The sequence below is a fragment of the Salvia splendens genome, chromosome 16, assembly GCF_004379255.2.
Source record: "Salvia splendens isolate huo1 chromosome 16, SspV2, whole genome shotgun sequence".
In the NCBI taxonomy this organism is placed as follows: Eukaryota; Viridiplantae; Streptophyta; class Magnoliopsida; order Lamiales; family Lamiaceae; genus Salvia; species Salvia splendens.
Window position 1 is genome coordinate 17,979,356 of NC_056047.1, and position 19,911 is coordinate 17,999,266.

Genomic DNA, 19,911 nt, shown 5'->3' on the forward strand with positions numbered 1-19,911 from the left:
GAGAAAAAAATAAGAGATAATAAAGTAAGAAAGAGAAAATAATTACTATATATGGAAATGACTCAACTATGAAGAAACTTCCCGAAATGGAAAAATGACTCAACTATGAAGAAACACAGGGAGTATATACGTCCGATAATAAGAGCATCCACAACCGTGCTCTTGCCAGCGGCACCGTTGTGGGCTCGGGCCCACTTTTTCTGCCTTCACTCTGGCAAGAGCACAACACCCACAGTTGTGCTCTTCCGCAAGGACGAGCACAATTAATTTAAAATTCAATTAAACAAAAACATTTCCATAATACTAAAATTCATTAAAAAAACCTAAATAATATTACAAATTACAAATAAAATAAAAAAGACATAATTAAAATCCTAAAAATTACATAATTAAAATACTAAAAATTAAAAATTACATAATTAAACTCCTAAAAATTAAAAATTACATAATTATTGGGTAATATTACCCGAGGAAGACTACTCATCCGGCGGCACTAACCCCAATTGTTTCTGGAGACCCAATATCATGGTCTCGTGCGTTTGAAGTTGCGTGGGAGTCATAGTTGACCTATCGGCCATATTGAGTTGGCCTAAGAGCATCCACAGCGAGTTGTTCAGGGGTGGAGGTGGCGCATAGGGAGCGGGGGCAGATGGAGTCGCGGCGCGACGGCGGTCGGCCGCCGCCTTCTTCCTTCCTTGCGGTCGGCGTCGGGAACCACTTGGTCCGGCGTCGGGGCTACCCAAGTTAGCTCCGGCGAGTTGGCTAGCCACTTCTTCAGAGCCGGCGTCGGATAGGGATACCGACTTTGACCGTTTGGAGGAGCCGCTAGAAGAGGATGTTACGCCTCCCATATACTTCGGGTGCGTCCGCGTGTCCTGCCAAATGTTGAGGTACTTGAACGACTTGTCGTTCATGGATTGGTAGGTGCTCAGCGCGGCAGTGATGATGTCGACCTCGCTCCGGCCGCTCCCGGCATTCCGCGTCTCCTGGAGGAAATAGCCATTGAACTTGCCAATTTCTTCGTTGGCTCGGCCGATGGAGTTGCGCACCATACTCTCGTTGCCCTCGATCGTTCCCGGCGACCGGTTTTCATTGGTTCGTGCCAACCACCACATCCTCGGAGATTTCCAAGTACGCCTTGAACAATTTATCCATCTCCGCCGGAGTGTACGTTGTGCGGACACCGCGAGTAGGAGGCGGCAGAGTTTGGGAGGGGGCGGTTGGCCTAGGATCCAGTGTCCACCCGTATCGCCCTTTGGAGGCACCTTGGTCGTCGATTGAGTATGGCCGGTAGCCACCCAGAACGCCCGAATCTTGGGTTTGAGGAGGGGCTGAATATTCCGTTTCCGGACTTGGAAAAGGTTGTGAACCGAACCATTCGGGGTTCCAACCGTGAGAGGGCGGGTGGTCATCGCCTTGGCCGGACATTGTTATGTTGTAGTGTACGAGAGAATGAAGATGAAAATGGATATGAGAGAATGAAGATGCGAATGGATATGGGAGAATGGAGATGAGAATTGTGTAGTTTGATGTGAATTTTTGGGTGTGAAAGTGAGGGTATTTATAGATGAAAGTGTGTATTTTTTGGGGAAAAAATAAAAAAAAATTAAAAAGTGGTAAAAAACGGTAATAAACGGATATAATTTTTTTGGGAAGTGAAATTTTTTTATATTTTTTATCAGTTTTTTTAATTAAAAACCGATTCTTAATTAAAAAAATTTTCAAAGGCAACGACTATGTCGTTGCCCAATCGCCGCGCGCGACGTGTTTTGCTCACTGGCACGGCGCTGCTCGATGCATCGAGCAGCGCCGTGCCAGCGGCGGCGAGACACGTCCGTGCCAACGGCGCGGACGGACGCGGGCTGGGCCACCACCGTTGTGGATGCTCTAAGAATCATAGTATTTTCTTATTTCAATTTGTCCCATAACAAAAGTCACACTTTACTTTTTACCATAAGTAATAAGTGTGTCTCATGTTCTACTAACTCACTTAGTAATATTTTATTATAAAATTAATATAAAAAAGCGAATCTCACATTTTACTAACCTTTCCAACCGACTACTCTTTACTTTTCTTAAAATCTGTGCCCACAACAAGAGTGACTCATATTATGGGATGGAGGGGGTAGAAACTTTTAAAATGACATAAATTTTAATGTATAATTGAAAAAGTAAGAAAAAGATAGAAATAAAAGTGTGTTAATGAAAAATGAGTCTCGTGTAATTAAAGAAAAAAATAGAAAGTTTCTATTTTTAGGGAAGGATACCGAAGGAAATAATTTCTATTTTTAGAAGTATACGACTACATTATCTTTATTTTGCATATTCCTAACTATTTTTTTCCAACAAAGTGTGATCTGATGAACTAAAACTAATGGGTGAATTTCAATAATTAAGATGACTTCAAAGTTATATAAAAAAAATAAAGTAAAAAAATAATGAATTATTGTTGTCGAATAAAAATTGCAGTTTGTCCTGCTGTCTTTGCTTCTTTCTTTTATTTATTTTTTTGGTAAGCAAAGCCCAATTACACACTAACTGATTATTTCTTTTATTTGTGTCATACTCTTTATATTATTATCCCTTTGTGAATTATAAATACTTATTTAGGGCATCAGTGGCGCGCCACGTCATCAGTTTTATCCTGCTACCTCCCCATCTGCAGTGGGGCGCCCTAAGGCGCGCCCTATGACGCGCCACATCATATTTTTTTTAATATTTACATAATCCATACGAATTTAAAAAAACTAATAAATTAAAATACGAATTTCAAAAACTTCATTTCATTTAATAAAAATTAATACTTTACAATGCGAATTAAAAAAAAACGCAAACTCAGCCGCCGCCTCCTCCTCGCGCTGCATTGCCGCATAGCATGCCGTCATGGCCTCTTCAACGACTGCATCTAATGCTTCTGACGTCGAACTACCGGACTCAGACGAACTAGAACTATTGGTGTCGTCGCCGAGATTCATTTTGGTTGGATGTTGAGAGAGAATATGTAAAAAGATAGTCGATATGTTCGTATGTACAAATGAATGAGAAACGAGATTTAAATAGAAAATAAAAAACGCGTGCCATCGTCCGCGACCATCGTCCGCGTAGCCCACAGTGGGGCGGCCGATGGCGCGGCTGATGGCCTATCGTCCGCGGCCATCGTCCGCGTAGGCCGCAATGGGGCGGACGATGGACATCGTCCGCGCTATACTCCGCGCCCTTAGTATAGGGCGCGACGATCGTCCGCGGCCTATGTCACGCACCCGCAATGGGGCGGACGACGGCGGGCGCGGACGATGCGCGCCATCGGGCGTGCCATCATCCGCCCCATTGCGGATGGCCTTATGTGGTCTTCTTTTAATATTGTCTTCTTTTATCGGCTGCTTTTAGCATAATTAATGATGAGGTTTTAGGGCATGAAGCAGTGGTTAAGGCATAAATTTTGCTGGAAACATGGAAATTGGCGGGAAATTAATGTCAGCAATGATGGTGATGATGATGGTCATGATGGCCATACATCACCCTTTTTTTAGCTTATTTCAAAAGAGCCAATCATTTCATTTAAGCTTTTCTTATGTTTTCTCCTTTTGTCGTGCAATCTGTTCTAATTTAAATAGAACAATTACATGAAACATGGAGAAGAGAAGATCAACCACAACCACCACATCTCCACCTCATGTGCAACTCTATCACCATTTCATCTTGAGTTTCATTACTATTTTTCTCTGATCATTTAATAAACAGTTATATATTAGTATTTCATATTAATTGCACTATTCATAAATCATATTTTCATAATTCATTTTAATTTCATTTAGTTTATAATTATTTATATTTATATATCAAAAGTTATTCATATACAAATATTTTAAAATATGAATTCAATTAAAATTAAAAAGTGACATGAATGAAATAAAATAAAATACATAAATAAAAACAAATCCTGTTGTTGATAAGGCCATCCACAATAGAAATAGCCCAGCAATAGCCCAGCCATAGTCTAGCCACTGCCACATCATCAGCACTAAAAATCCTTCTGCCACATCATCAAAACAAGCAAATAGCCCAGCAATAGCCCAGCCATAGCCTAGCCACATACTATCCACATCACTATTAACAAATATATACAAAATGCAATAATTAACAATAACGCAATATACGAAATTTAATTTACGAGACATATACGGGAAAATTCACTAATATTAATAAAATTTAAAAAGTACATAATTAAAAAAAATTACATAATTAAAAAAAATTACATTAATTAAATTTACAAATGAAAATTTAAAATAACATTACAACTTAAAGTTAAAAATAAAAAAAAGACATAATTAAAATCTTAAAAAAATAAAAATGACATAATTTAAAATACAATTTTATAGAAAATCCTTGAATGAGATTGTCTCACATCGAAAGTGGAACATAAAACATTCAAGGATATCTCTCTATAAAAGAGAAACATCCTTGAATGAGATTGTCCCACATCGAAAGTGGAACATAAAACATTCAAGAATATCTCTCTATAAAAGAGAAACATCCTTGAATGAGTTTGTCCCACATCGAAAGTGGAACATAAAACATTCAAGGATATCTTTCTATAAAAGAGAAACATCCTTGAATGAGATTGTCCCACATCGAAAGTGGAACATAAAACATTCAAGGATTTCTCTCTATAAAAGAGAAACATCCTTGAATGAGATTGTCCCACATCGAAAGTGGAACATAAAACATTCAAGGATATCTCTCTATAAAAGAGAAACATCCTTGAATGAGATTGTCCCACATCGAAAGTGGAACATAAAACATTCAAGGATATCTCTCTATAAAAGAGAAACATCCTTGAATGAGTTTGTCCCACATCGAAAGTGGAACATAAACATTCATGGATATCTCTCTATAAAAGAGAAACATCCTTGAATGAGTTTGTCCCACATCGAAAGTGGAACATAAAACATTCAAGGATGTCTCTATAAAATAGAGGCAACCAAGAATGAGTTTGTCCCACATCGAAAGTGGAACATAAAACATTCAAGGATGTCTCTATAAAAGAGAGACAACCAAGAATGAGTTTCATAAATTCGCAAGCCCATTAAATATATATGGGCTATTACGAATTTCTAGTATAAATTTATTTATAAAAATTGATTTTTATATATAGAAAACAATTTTTATAAATAAATAATATTTTTTTATATTTGATTTTTTTAAAAATTCGAATTTCAAAAATTCGAATTTAAAAAAAAAAATCGCGCTGGGCGATCCGGGCGCTGCAATAGCGCCGAGCGGATCGCCCAGCGCACCGCCCAGCGCCACGAAACCGCCCAGCGCTGCGCGGTTTCTCTCTCCAATCGTCCGCTGGGCGGCTGCAATAGACCGCCCAGCGAACCGCCCAGCGCCGGCGCTCGGCTGGGCGGTCGCTGGGCGCCTATTGTGGATGGTCTAACTACTCTGATTAGATTGCTAACTAGTACTCCCTCCTTCCAACAAAAGATGTCTCACTTAACTTTTTAGTTTTTCCCATTATAAATGTCACATTTCTATTTTTAAAAAATTCCTATCTCACATTATTATAAATATTATATATTCTATTTCCACTTAACAAATAAAACAAAACCTCCTAAAATCCAGTGTCGTCCCATAAATGTGATCAATTTTTTAAGTGTCAAAACAATTCTCAATAGTATACTACTCCCGTATCTATAAAAATATCAACATAACAACATGCACTAACAAATACAGTATAATGTTAACTACGTTATATTTAAATGTCAAAAGACACTAGCAACAATATTAACTTGTACATAACAATATTAACTTGTACATAACAATATCAATCACTAGCAAATATAATGTCCATTTTGTTGTATATAAATGTCAATTTCTTCAATAATTATGTCAAAAATCACTAGAAATAATGTCAACTTGTATTTATAAAAATATCAATACACTAAAATAATTGCTAAACATTGAAAATTTATGATTTTAACTTTTAGGTTCAAAATGTTGGCATTACTACGTACGGAGTAAATGACAATGATCATATTTACTACTCCATTTATCCCCCACTGCGTATCTTAAGGCATCCACCATAGGAAGAAGGGGGCGGACGGCTCGGAGGGGGCGAGGACGAGGCTATCTATAGTGGGAGGCACGTCCGCCCCGAGGCGGATGAAAAAAAGTGGGGCGGACGCACCATCGGCGGAAACGGGGCGATGGCGGGGCGACGGGGCGATAGGCGCGCCGGCCTATAGTGGGGCGGTGCCCGGCGCGCCTATTCCGGGGCAGACGTCTGAATTTTTTTTTATTCAATTTAATTTACCTATAAATACACCTCATTCCTCTCATTATTTTCACACCATTCCACCTCTCCCTCACACATATTTTCTCTCACTAGAATTTGTGGTCTGAAATGGACGATTTATGGAACGACGCGTGGAATTCTCTGATCCAAGAGGTACAGTACGAGGCCGAGGAGGAGGAAGCGGCGGAACGCACGGCGGAAGTGGTGGAGGGCGCGATCCCTCGTGCGATTAGTCGTCGGCGGACCATCCGACGAGACAATAGCGGTGCGCACCAGCGTCTAATGGCGGACTATTTTGTGGATAACCCCCGTTATCCACCCGAAATTTTTCGCCGGCGATTCAGAATGTCGCAACCCCTCTTCAACCATATAGCGACGAAATTGGTGGAGCGTTACCGGTGCTTCACCCTCCGGAGTGATTGCACTGGCCGGATTGGGCGGTCTACGCTTCAGAAGTGCACCGCTGCAATCCGGCAGCTTGCGTACGCCGGACCAGCTGATATGTTCGACGAATACCTACAGATGGGTGAGACGACTAGTCTCACGGTGCTTAGACAGTTTTGTAAGGGGATTTGGGAAATATTTGGTGGGGATTTCCTACGAAAGCCCACCCCTTCTGAGTGTCAAAGTCTGCTGGATATGCACGGTTCGGTCCACGGTTTCCCAGGAATGTTAGGAAGCATCGATTGCATGCATTTGGAGTGGAAGAACTGCCCGGTGGCGTGGAAAGGCCAGTTCACAACTGGATTCAAAAGCAAACATCCATCGATGATTCTGGAAGCCGTTGCTGACTACCATTTGCGGATCTGGCATGCTTATTTCGGTGTTTCCGGCTCGAACAACGACATCAATGTTCTTCAGTCATCGCCGCTCTTCAATGACGAGTGCCGGGGTGAGGGTCCAGAAATCAGCTTCGTAGCCAACGGCACGTAGTACAGTAGGGGATACTATTTGGCAGATGAGATATATCCTCGGTGGCCCATATTCGTCAAGACAATTCGCCAACCGGTAGGACCGAAGAAAAAAATACTTTGCACGGAAACAAGAAGGTGCTAGGAAGGATGTTGAGCGAGCTTTTGGTGTCCTCCAAGCGCGATGGGCCATTATATGGTGCCCGGCACGAGTTTGGCATGAAGATGATGTAGCAAATATTATGTTGGCATGTATCATATTGCATAATATGATAATAGAAGATGAAGGATTTTCGGCAGAGCGCTGGGCACCGGAAGAGGGCGCAAGTACAAGTAACGGTTTCGCCTCCGCGCCGATCCAGATGGGCGTACCACGGAGCAATGAATATTTGATCCAACGTTTCAGTGATATGCGCAGGAGCACGGCACATACCACACTCCAGGCCGATTTGGTTGAAAAAGTTTGGGCACGTAGGGGAGGTGACGGCCTAGTTTGAATGCGGATTATGATGTTTAATATATTAATATTTCGTTGTATAATTTTACCCCCACTTTAATACGACGAACATGTTATGTTTAATTTTAATTTCTTCACTTATAGCCGTTTTTTATAATTACGTTTAGTCCGATAAATTTAATTACTTATAATTGAATTAAAATTAAAATGAAAATTGGTTATAGAATTTCGGGGCTATTGGAAGTGTCCGCCTATAGTGGTGGAAATAAAAAATTGGGGCTGTGGACAAAAAAAGGGGGCTGTGGACAAAAAAAGGGGGCGGGGCTATTGGGGAAGGCCACCTATGGTGGATGCTCTTACTTTGACTCGCAACGAGTTTTAAGAAAAAATGGGTAGATAAAAATTAGTGGAATGTAAGTTCTATTTTTATATACTCCCCCATCTCACTAAAGATGACTCATTTTCCATTTTAACTTGTCCCAATCAAGATGATTAATTACAAAAAATGAAATATTTTTATCTCTACTTTATTCTCTCTCTTCCTTTACTCTTTCCATTTAACACAAAAAATAAAGCTACATAAAATCATGTGTCGCCCAAGAAAGGGGTCATCTTCCTTGGGGCGGGAGGGAGTACTTCATACGTTCACGAAAAATATTCTCATTTTTTTAGTTTGACTTGTCTATAAAAATTAATCTCATTTTTATGGAAACTTATCACCATTTTTTTTCTTTCTTCTACTTTACTCATTTTTACTCCATTTTTTTTTTCTTTCTTCTACTTTACTCATTTTTTACTCGCTCTAATGCTTGACCTATTGTACATTAAAATTTATGTCGTACACAAATGAGATTATTTTATGTGGACAGATAGAGACTTAGTTTTATAATTTAATGTAAGTGAAATGAATCGGTCGGTGAAATATGGATGCATTTGCCTAATAAAAGTGAAATTAGCCAATATGGAATGTCCTAAACTAGAAAAACTGAGACACGTAATTAGGGACTAAGAGGGTATTACGTGCGACCGGCTAAAAATTGCACACTGGACTCAATTTATTTACACCCCAAATTACCATTATCCTACAAAAAGACCCAAACTACAGCTTCTTTATGAACAATGATCAATGATGCACTTCCCCACATCGCAAAAACTGTCCCAATTCAATTCGATCCTCCTCATCTACTTGTCTGTACGTTGTTTGAACTAAAAAAACACAGAAAAAAGAGGACAAAAGAAAAAAATAATCTTAAAACCATGTTTCTCATAAACCTATAACAAGAGTCATTTTCAAGGACAGCTTTCATAGGATTTGACTCCACTAAGCACTATTCCCACCAATGGCATGTGCACGATGTGATAGGTATCCACTTTATGTGCATGTCATCCATGTGTATGGCCCATAAAAGAAAAAAGGAGGGGGGGGGGGCAAGGGAGAATTTCACTATGAAATCTCTATGTGATTGAGATGGGGCATACATCATGACACTTGTATCATGCATTGTCTCTCTTCTCCTTGGCATACTCGGTCCCCCCCATCTATTGTTAAGATCGAAATTAAGAATGATAGTATAATAAAATATTTACACATTGAAAGCGCAGGTTTGCGTAGGTGTCGTTCAAGCAAGGGTGTATCCTACTGATCAGGATAACAATCCCCTGCCAAGCCTAAAACCTGGTATCAATAATTCCTCAACCCTCTTCTACTGGGTAGTATAGTGAAGGTAGGGGTCGAATCCCACAGAGATGATGACGATTTGGAGTGATTGTGGTGATATTCTTGAAAGGTTTGGTTAGCTACCACGCTTGGGTTGAGTCTCTACCTAGGCAAGAATTTGAAGGTGGTATCCTACTGGCTAGGAGGTGTGAGAGGATTCTGATATGCAGCTGTGTACGTGGACATGGTGAAACAGGAAATATTCGAAAAGTACTAGGTTTCTATTTTGAGCTAAACAGAATATCAGAAGGTAGTGGTAGTTGTGGTGACTAGGCTGACAGATCTGAAGGGTACCAGCTGAAAAGGTAGAAAAAGTAAAGGACAAAAGCAAAAGTAACTAAAAAGTAAAAGTGGTCTCAAACTTGGATGTGGATGTTATCTTCTTTTACATGAATAAACTCAGATCAACAATCTCAGATTTCATGAACGAGAAACACAGATTAACAAACTTCACAGCTCAGATCTACAATTTAAACTTCGAATCGAAAGATCGAACACTGAGACTGCAATTATGCTTACTGGTCAACATGCAGGGTGTCAGAAATCACGTAAACTGAGTTTTCACACTTAACTAATTCAGATCTAGAATCTAACAGCTATCTAGACTTGCAAACTCAGAGAGAACAACTACAGAAGCTAAAACATGCGATTCCACACTGGAAATTACCGTAACAGCTAGATCTAAGCTATCTAGGAAGAAAGAAGTGAAAACAAACATGAATCGATGCTGGAAAAACAACTTCATAGCATTTAGAAAACGTTTGGATCACAACCAAGACTTCAAAATAAACAAAATACTGGAAATACGAAAGATCCAACGTAGAGAAAACAAACAAGATTAACTAGAAAGCAAATAAAGATTGTTTTTGCCACTCCGGGTGATGGAACTGCTAAACACGATCGTGCTGACTGGAACGAGAGAATGGAACTCCGGCGAACTGATGATCTTCAAGTGACAATGGCTGTGGCGAGGAACGAGACTCTGGACTGGGCAGAAGGACTGAACTACCGAGAGAATTCTACCTAAGAGTGATGATGATGAATCCCTCCTTTTTCTCTCTCCATGTGGCTTCCTTTTATACGGAGGCTTACCCTTGATTTTAGGGTAAAACCTTGTGGTGAGATGACTTCTTTGCCCTTAATTATGGTTGATCAGTCCCAGCTATCCTTCTTCTCCATCTCGAGCCATTTTTGCATGTATACTGGTCAGTACGTAATCGTCCTGACGCCCTTTTCACCTGAAGTATTTGAAGCTTTGCCTACTGGCTAGAACACTCAACCTGCATACTTTGAGCAACTGTTTTGCAGATATAATCAATTACGCACATCATACTGACCAGTAACCAAGGCCTAGAATACAACTTATCACATATCAAGATTCGTAAGATGGTCACACAAGATACCTACTATACAATTGAATTTCATTGTAAAATATTTTATTTTTGAAAAGTCTACCCACTTTATCTATCTATATGAAAAGGGCAATATGTATACTTTTCTAAATATTTGAGATGAGGAAGTTATATATATATGTAGCTTTCACAGGCCTGTGAACACAAATACATTATTTTGCTTGGGTGTATTACAATGGTTTAGACAAGCCCAAATTATTACTGTGTGAATAGGCCTTTGAGCATTGGCCATAGCCCAATAGTATTGAATCTTACACTTATTTGACTGAGAAAATATACTAGCCCTATATAGCTAATATTTAATACTCCTAGGCTTAAAACCTACACACTTATTGGACTGAGAAAATATACTGGCCCAATATAGCTAACAGTTAAGGACAAAATGTTTTGAAGCTTCAATTATTTTTGGAAACTTGAAAGGCTCAATATTAGACGAAATTTATCCTTTTATGTTTAATTAAGCCGAAAGCTTGAAGTTAGAAACCCCAATAATAAAATTCGACGTGGAACTTTGTTTAGAAGTTTTACATATTGGTAAATGACACTTTTACAAATGTGGCTATAAAACATTAAAATTTATTATTTATATCTGAAGTGTATAATAGTATTACTACTACTTCTGCCCACAATAAGAATCACATTTTGTCATTTCGGTATGTCTCACAATAAGAGTTATATTTCACTTTTATCATAAATGGTAAATAGACCATGCATTCCATCAACTTATTTCACTTACATTTTATTATAAAGTAATATATATATATAAGTGCAACCAATAGTATACTAGCCTATTAACCCATTTTTATAAAATTTCTTAAAACCCGTGCTCACACCAAATATGATTCATATTGTGCAATGGAGGTAGTAACTTTTTTCTACCGACATTATGTTTTTGGAATTAAATCAAAAAAATTATTGATATGTTTGACTTTGGAGTGCTATAACTAGTTCGCGAGAGTTCATGGAAGCATAAAATTAATTCTCCCAAACAAAAAGAAAGACTGATGCATGAACGTAATTAAATGGAAAATAGTTTCTCATAAATATAAATATAAGTTAATCCGTATAACATTGTAATGAAAATCGAGATTATATTATTCAATAGGTCCCTATGAAAATATTAATATCGAATGTGATGCACATGAATGATGTATTATTAAATCATTATTATAAGATTAGTTTGTTAACACCATCCGCAACGCTGTCTTTTATCAGTCTCTTAACCGTCTCATCTCTTCACTACTCATGGGCCCCACTTTACTTTTCATCCAATCTCTTAACTAAGAGACAGCACCTGCAACCCTTCATCTCTTAATCATCTCATCCCTTAACTATTCATTCAATTTCATTTTTTATTTTTATTTCCAACAAATTCAATTAATAAAAACACACTTCTTTAAATAAAATAAAATTACAATTTAAAATCCTAAAAAATAAAAAGTGGAAAAAAAATAAAAACACAATAAAAAAGTGGGAAAAAAAATTAAAATACATAATTTAAAAAATAATTTTATATAAATTATAAAAGTACTCCGCCGGCGAATCATCCCCCGAAGGCGGTGGCGGTGCACTCAAGCCACCTGTAGGCGGAATACCAATTTGTCTTGCCATATACTCAATTCCGGCAAGATGGGCTTGATATTGGGAAGGCGTCATGCGGGAAGTGTCAGCCACCGTGGCGGTCAAGTACATGGACAATAGAGTGTTCGAGCCCGAGACCGAGCCCGCCTAGCTTGATTCGCCTCGACCCATCCTCCCTCTAGCCGCCTTCGCCGCCTTGGACCCTTCCAGCCGACGTCGCCCACTAGAGGAGCCCCCTACATCGGTGGTCGTGCCCTAAACCTCCTGTGAGGCGTTGCCTGACCCGCCCTCACTAGACGAGTATTGGCCACCCGCCGTGTGCTTCGTGCGTTTCGAGCTCGAGCCCGTGCTGGACTAGACACCGCCAGCCCACCTTTCAACGTCTTTGATCGCCTCCCAAACATCGACATTTTTGAATTCTTTGCTGTTGTCGTCAAAAAAGTCTCGCAAAGCCACTCTCAGAATGTCGGCTCCACTAGCTCCTCTTTGGTAATTCGCCGCTTTATTCTTGTAGATGCCGCAAAAAAGTTTAACATCTCTGTCGACACGGTTAAAATGACTGCGGGGCATCTTCATGGTGCGGCGGCTGAGCCCTTTGGCTTATTCTCGTTGTAGGCGTCGGTGACCTTTTCCCAAAAAAACATGCGGATTTGTTGATTCCCGACGATGGGATCATACGAGACGCTAACCCAAGCGTTGAACAGAGTCATCGTGTCTTTGCGGCTGTATGGATGACGACCTACATCCTCCTCCTCATCCTCTTCCTCAACGGCGTCAAATGCGCAACCCCCGGAGCTTCCACCGCCTCGTCCTCCTTCCGAAGTGGGTTCAGCCGGAAAATCCTCCCTAATTTGGGATAATCCCTCCGATTGACCATACCTCGGGGCGGGGGGACGAGAGTATGCATCCACGTCAAAATAGAGTGGTTGGGTGCCCGATGTCCACGAACCGGAACCGGAAGCTCCCAAGACATTGTACATGCCCCCAGTCGCCAAACGTGTTCAAGTCATAGCCCCCGGAGCCGCCAGAGTTTCCGTCGCTGGACATTTTGAGATGAAAATTGGAGAGCTGATGAAAGTTGGAGAGAAAAGATAGATGAATTGAGAAGAATAGATGTGTATTTGTGTGTATAATGAGAATGAAAGAGGAATATTTATAGAATAAAAAAAGAACAAAAAAATACCGTTGAACGGTAATATTACTATTTTTAATTTTTTTTTATTTATTAAAATCGAATTTAAAAAATGATTTATTGCGTCAGCATGACGACGCCCACTCGCGGGCCGGCGAGTGGGCGTCACGTCTAGCGCCAGCGCGCGCCACGTGGGGCTAGCATGTGGCGAGCTATCTCGTGAACCCACCCTCCGGGACGAGACAAGGGACGAGAGGGAGGGCTGCATCGGCGTTTCGCAGCCGTCTTGTCTCTCCAAGACGAGACCGAGACGGGTGCTAGACGTGTTGCAGATGCTCTAATATTTCAAAGCAGCGAAAATGGTGGACGGTGGAATAATTAGAGGAACATGTAGGGCTAGATTTCCACGCACCAAATTTTAAAACTCTTTTTTTGGCTAATTTTTTACACTTCTCTTTCGTATATTAGGGTATATTTTTATGTCCACGCATTAATGGAACTATTCACTGTTAGCAAGCAATCAAATTTAATTTTTATGAGATGTCAGATCATAATTATTTTTTTATTAAGGAATCACTTATTATACAAGTGAAGCAACTTCATTTTTGTAAACTTTTTCCCATATTTAAAAATTTTAATCCCTCAGGGTCTCAGACTATGGTGAGATCTCTAGCTCATTTATTGTACACCAACTAGCTGTTGGTGTGTGTTTTGATATAAGATCCTAGAAGTTAAAACTATTTTTTTCCTGATCACCCACATATATAAGTTCCTTAATTTGAATTCAATAATAGGCTAGATAGATAAACAAAACGCGACATGATCATAACTTTTACGACATATTTGGTCGTATACTCTAACATAGATGAGTTATCTATCCCACAAAACTGCATTCAACTCGGATAAGATATAATATAAAACTGGATCAACTTCCCGACTCACCTTATTTCTCGATATTTAAATAAGCAATGTGTAAACTAAAAACTAAACTACAGTAACATTTTGCAAACACCTAAAAAGTAGTCTAGAATTGAATATCAACATATACATTCATTTTTTAATCCAATTTCTCCTTAAAAAACTAAACGTAGAACTTACATGTCTCTTTCCTCTTGTATATACATTCCTTTTTCCAACAATATGTTCCTATATAAAAGACATTCTAATTCGGGGGTTTTGTGCAAATATTTTTCTTTGAAACCTTTTTCCCAATCTTTTTTTCAAAATGAAAAAAAGGAAAAAAAAAAGGAAATGCTATGTGGCCACATTATGGCTGGCCATAATAGGATATTTTGGTCAATATACATACCAAACAATTAATAAAATCATAAAGATTTCATATATTCTGATTTAAAAGTAGTTATAGATATTAAACAATTAAATTATAAAATATAAAACAATAAATTAAAGTTTAAAAAAACTGAGTGGATATCTAACATAAGAAACGAAAATGAGCTACATATTCAAAGTTCCAAGATGATTTGACACTTAGTCTTTTATGTGTATTATTTCGGGACAAAGGGTAAATTAGTCTTAGATAATTGTTACTTTTAAGATGAACTAAATCCAAGTAAATAAGCATTAAAGGTAACAATATTTTATTTTTATGGCCATTTAGCACTACTCAAAAAAAAAGTGGAAGAATAGATGAGATAATCCTATTGAGACAGAAGGGTGAGTATTTTTGAAAACAAGAATTCAACATAGGCCGAGGTAATCACGGAAAGACTTAAAAGTTGAAAACCAAACTCATGTGGTAATGTGTGGGAAAAGGCACTAAAATATAGAAAAAAACTGCTAGAGTCAAACACATCTCCCGCCTAAATTCATGGGATTCTAACATGGCCCTAGTTTCATTAATTTTTCCAGCTTTGGTAAGTGTTCAAGATTAATTATATATACACAAGCTTGATCCATTCTATTAAGACTAAGCTCCTTTGTTTTCTTGATAGCTCTGATGGCCTATCCTACTCTTTTGTCCCTAGCCCTATTCATTCTATGCAACACCCTAGCTTTTGCTAAAGAAGCTCCTCATTTTGATGGTATGTACATAAGCCCACAACTTAATGTTTTCTATTCTCAGTTTGGAAGTTATTTCCATTTCTTTCAACTTAGGTTCAAGCAATTTTTCTACTAATGTTATTTCAAAAACTTTCCAGGACTACTACCAAATGGAGACTTTGAAGTAGGGCCAAAGCCAGCGCACCTGAATAAAACAGTGATAATTGGGAAGTACTCCCTCCCCAAATGGGTTATCTCCGGCCTAGTTGAGTACATCCATGGTGGGCCTCAGCCAGGCGGGTTCTACTTCGCTGTCCCGCGTGGGGCCCACGCTGTGAGGCTCGGAAATGAGGCTTCGGTAACACAGTACGTCAGGAATCTGAAGCCAGGAGCAAGCTACACGCTCACATTCGGCGCAACCAGGACCTGCGCCCAAGATGAGGTGCTGAGGGTTGCTGTCCCGGGACTGTACAGCGATCTCCCAATCCAGACGCTGTACAGCACCGACGGAGGGGATACGTACGCCTGGAGTTTCAGGGCGAATTCCAGCGTTGTGAAGGTCACATTCCACAATCCCGGGATGCAAGAAGATCCAACCTGTGGACCTCTCCTCGACTCCATCGCTATCAAGGAAAAGTTGCCCCTGAAATTAACACCAGGTAAGAATTCAAACTTCATTTTCTTAGCTACTCTGACTTATGAGGAACAAAGATCTAAACAAACAAATAACTGACTCGATAAATAATTCCCAGGGAATTTGGTGAAGAATGGAGGCTTTGAGACAGGCCCCCACGTCTTCAAGAACTACTCCACTGGAATCCTCGTCCTCCCCATGCGCCAGGACCTGTGCTCACCGATCCCCGGATGGATCGTCGAGTCAATCAAACCTGTCAAATACATTGACTCAAAGCACTTCAATGTGCCATCGGGACTTGCAGCAATTGAGTTTGTGGGAGGCAGAGAAACAGCACTCTCACAAATTATTAGAACAGTTGAAAAGAAATCGTACGAACTCACATTCACCGTTGGAGATGCTAGTAATGGATGCCACGGGACGATGACCATGGAAGCTTTTGCAGGCGGGAAAAGTGTAAGTGTTCAGTTCACATCTCAGGGAAAAGGGTGGTTCAAGAATGCAAGCCTTAAGTTTGAAGCAGTTTCAAACAGGACTAGGATTAGATTCTGGAATCCATTTTATCATACTAAGATGTATGATTTTGGTCATATGTGTGGCCCTGTTATTGATAATGTGAAAGTTGTTCCAGTTGCTTAGCTTAGAAAGGGTTCTAAGAGTGACAAACTACCCAAAACAGCCGTACTTTACATTCCTGAGTTCTATAAAGTGTTTCATTTCTTTCTGAATTGTTACAAAAATTGATGATATCAATAAAAACTTGAATTGATTTGCAAGCGAGTTAGTTATTTACATACTACAATTTTTGTTTTTGTATCTTGAGTGTATGATATTGTCCAATGCTTAACTCAAATATATATCAGAAAAGAGGACAGAAATTAATTTCACTAAATGAATATAGTAATATATATAGAGAATACAAGGTGAACCAAAATGATGTAGAGTGACTAGAGTCATTCTTCAAAGTAGTTTTTCACTGAAAAAGAATAACAAAAAATGATTTCTTGTCCTCTTTCTAGTACCAGTTCCTTCTAAGATATCAAGTTTGTTCTTTCTGATTGCACAAAAGACACTTTATCCAACACGAAACTATTCAATTTACAGCCCAGCAAAGACGACATACAGTCCTATAATACCTCATTTGATTGCATGCAATTACAATTAAATTAAGATATACAAATGACACTTATAAAACCAAAACAATATTTGAAACACAATATAAAGTAGATAAGATGACATAGTCTAATTACTTAAGTCACCACCCTACCCCACCTAACTTCCCCCCAACCTAAAATTTGAAGACTTGCAGCATTGCTCTAATCATATCAGTTGCCTTTTCGCCAGCGCACTTCTTTTCTGAATGTACACCCTGTACCTTATCGATAAATCATTCAACCTCAAAGGTTTTAGGAAAAACTGAAGAGGAATATGACAGGAGGGTCTTTATATTATAAATGGTGTTTCTTTTATCATAAAGCAATTATACATGTAATATTCACTACCAATATTGAAATACAAACATCATTAACAGCAGAAAATCTCATCGCGGGAGGATAAAGGGTCAAAGAATTTTCCTAAATAATGATGACTCTGAAAATTTATGAAGATAAGAACCCCACTAAATATTATTAGCTCAGTAGATAAATGGAACCTATTGGACTTCTACTTGATGCTCAAAATTATTTGTAGAACTAAAAAATGTGACCAGGTAACAAGATCAAAATCCGTTACTTGCAATGGAAAAAAGTGATACAAAATCTTGTGAGTTAGCCTCTTCTTGTTTCAAGCAATAATTAATTGCTTATCCTCATATTTACCTTATTATATTAACTAAACTTATTCTAGAGAAGAACAGCATTTGCATAAATCACTTCCAAATATGTGGCATTAAGAGCTGAAATCAATCATTTTCTTCGTCATAAGAGGATAATGCGTCAAAATTTGTAAAATCACACAGCATCTATTTTATTCTATGAATCTGAATCATTCAGTCCCCTAATTTCCAATACTTCCTTAGCAGAATAGGCAATCAGTCAAAAAGGTAAGACAAAGATACTAATAAGTAGTATAGTAAAAAGAAAGAGTAAATAGCAGCTTATCTAGAGTTACTTGAAACATAACTCAGAAACCAAACAGAGACAGAGATGATGAGACCGTTACCATCTGACCAGCCGGAAACAGCCGATTTTCGCCGCCGACGACCACATGCGGTGTCTGGAATGGCCAATCGTAGCCGTACTCGAACTAGGGAGATTTCAAGGTAAACAGTGCCTTAGTCGTACCCGTAAAAACAACTTGCGCATGCGGCAGCGCCGGATCCAGTCGCCGGAGAGAAATCATGCGTGTTGACGGAGAAGGTGATCGAATCCGCGCGCGCACTCGCGGCGGAGGAGTGCGCGATCTGCTTGTCGGAGTTCGCTATTGGGGAACAAATGGGCTGAAGGGCAGTTTCGACTTTTTACGTACTACACCTGCACCCTATACCTGCACCCTATACCTGCATGTGCAGGGGCTGTCTTGTCAAACAAAATAGTAATCATAATTTCATTCTCCTATTTTCTTTCTTCTTTCCCTCTCTCTCCGTTTCATTTTCATCTGCTTTCATATTTCCCTCTCTAACATAATAGACGATTATATTTTGTTCGGCATCTGGAAATTAGGGGTTTGCATCTGGATTTCGTTGAATTTATGGTATCCACAAGGGTTTAGGTGGTTGATTTTTGGTTGTAGGGTTACTGTCGGGCATCTGAAAAACTAATTTGCAATTCTTGGTCGAATTTAATGGTTGTAGGGTTACAGTTAGGGCATGTGGAAAATTTTGCTATTCTTGGTTGAAGTTTACAGTTGGGCGGAAATTTTAGTTTTTGTGCTATGTGCTATCTTTTTGTCACGACCGCACTTCCTAAGGATAGAAAGCACGGTGGATCGCGACTAGTGGGGGAGTTAAGAAGCGGGGAAGAAGGGGTAGCAATCAAGGAAGTATGACATATAGATCAAAAGACGAAATTCCATTATCAAAGTTTCTAAACACGAAGTAACATAGTGTGAATGACATAGTTTAACAACCTAAAGAAAAAGTAACAATTTTTAAGACTTAGAGTAGCGGAAGCAATTAAGAGTTTGACTACTACTATGTATGAGGACACAGTAGTAACCGGAACATTTATTGAAAAAAAAATCTTGGCTCATTGCTCAACATCCTCCGCCTCACGTCCTCGCTCAACCTGCACATAGGGAAAACATATACAGGGGCTGAGTACTTGATGCACCCAGCGAACTCATGCCCGAAATACTTTTATCGATTAAGTTATGTCAAGCCATCATTGAGTGAAACTCGGGTTTTACTTTAAAATGCCGAGAAACACCAAAATCATTCCTTAAAATAGTGTCTGCGCAGACAATCATCCTCCATCATATACCATATCTGAACCATCACGTGAAACGAGAATGTGGCCACAAACTCGATCACTGGACCGGCCGACCTAGAGGACGGCTCACGATCCCCATCAGTGCACTAGCCTAAGTAGGGCTTAGACCCTAGTTAGACCCGAATTCGTTAACCATCAAAGTCTAGTAGAACATTATTCTAGTAGACAATCAGATAGGCAATTTCAAAACATAAAACACGGTATGACATAATATTTAAAACCTCCCTTATTTCACCATAATCATATCAATTTCAAATAAAAAAATTTAAGTAATAAAGCCCACCTCAAAATCTTAGGGTTTTCCTCAAGTAGCTTCTCGTTCCGACTTTAGCGGCCGTGC

General features: G+C 39.2%; 1 protein-coding gene and 1 long non-coding RNA gene across 3 annotated transcripts; one reads left to right on the forward strand and one right to left on the reverse strand.

Annotated features, from left to right (window-relative positions):
• The first annotated feature begins 13,440 nt into the window (after positions 1 to 13,440).
• On the forward strand, positions 13,441 to 16,908 carry LOC121772079. Its single transcript, XM_042169036.1, has 3 exons — positions 13,441 to 15,550; positions 15,668 to 16,168; positions 16,262 to 16,908. The coding sequence occupies exons 1-3, from the start codon at positions 15,466 to 15,468 to the stop codon at positions 16,780 to 16,782; spliced, it is 1,107 nt and encodes a 368-aa protein (XP_042024970.1). The 5' UTR covers positions 13,441 to 15,465; the 3' UTR covers positions 16,783 to 16,908.
• Positions 16,014 to 18,601, reverse strand: LOC121772080. 2 transcript variants are annotated; one of them, XR_006044267.1, is made up of 4 exons: positions 18,304 to 18,601; positions 16,527 to 16,650; positions 16,244 to 16,396; positions 16,014 to 16,152 (listed from the first exon to the last, which is right to left on the reverse strand). It is a non-coding gene; the product is annotated as an uncharacterized LOC121772080 (long non-coding RNA). The 2 variants fall into 2 exon arrangements; XR_006044268.1 differs by having other exon boundaries at positions 16,527 to 16,579; positions 18,304 to 18,600.
• Between the last annotated feature and the right edge of the window lie 1,310 nt (positions 18,602 to 19,911).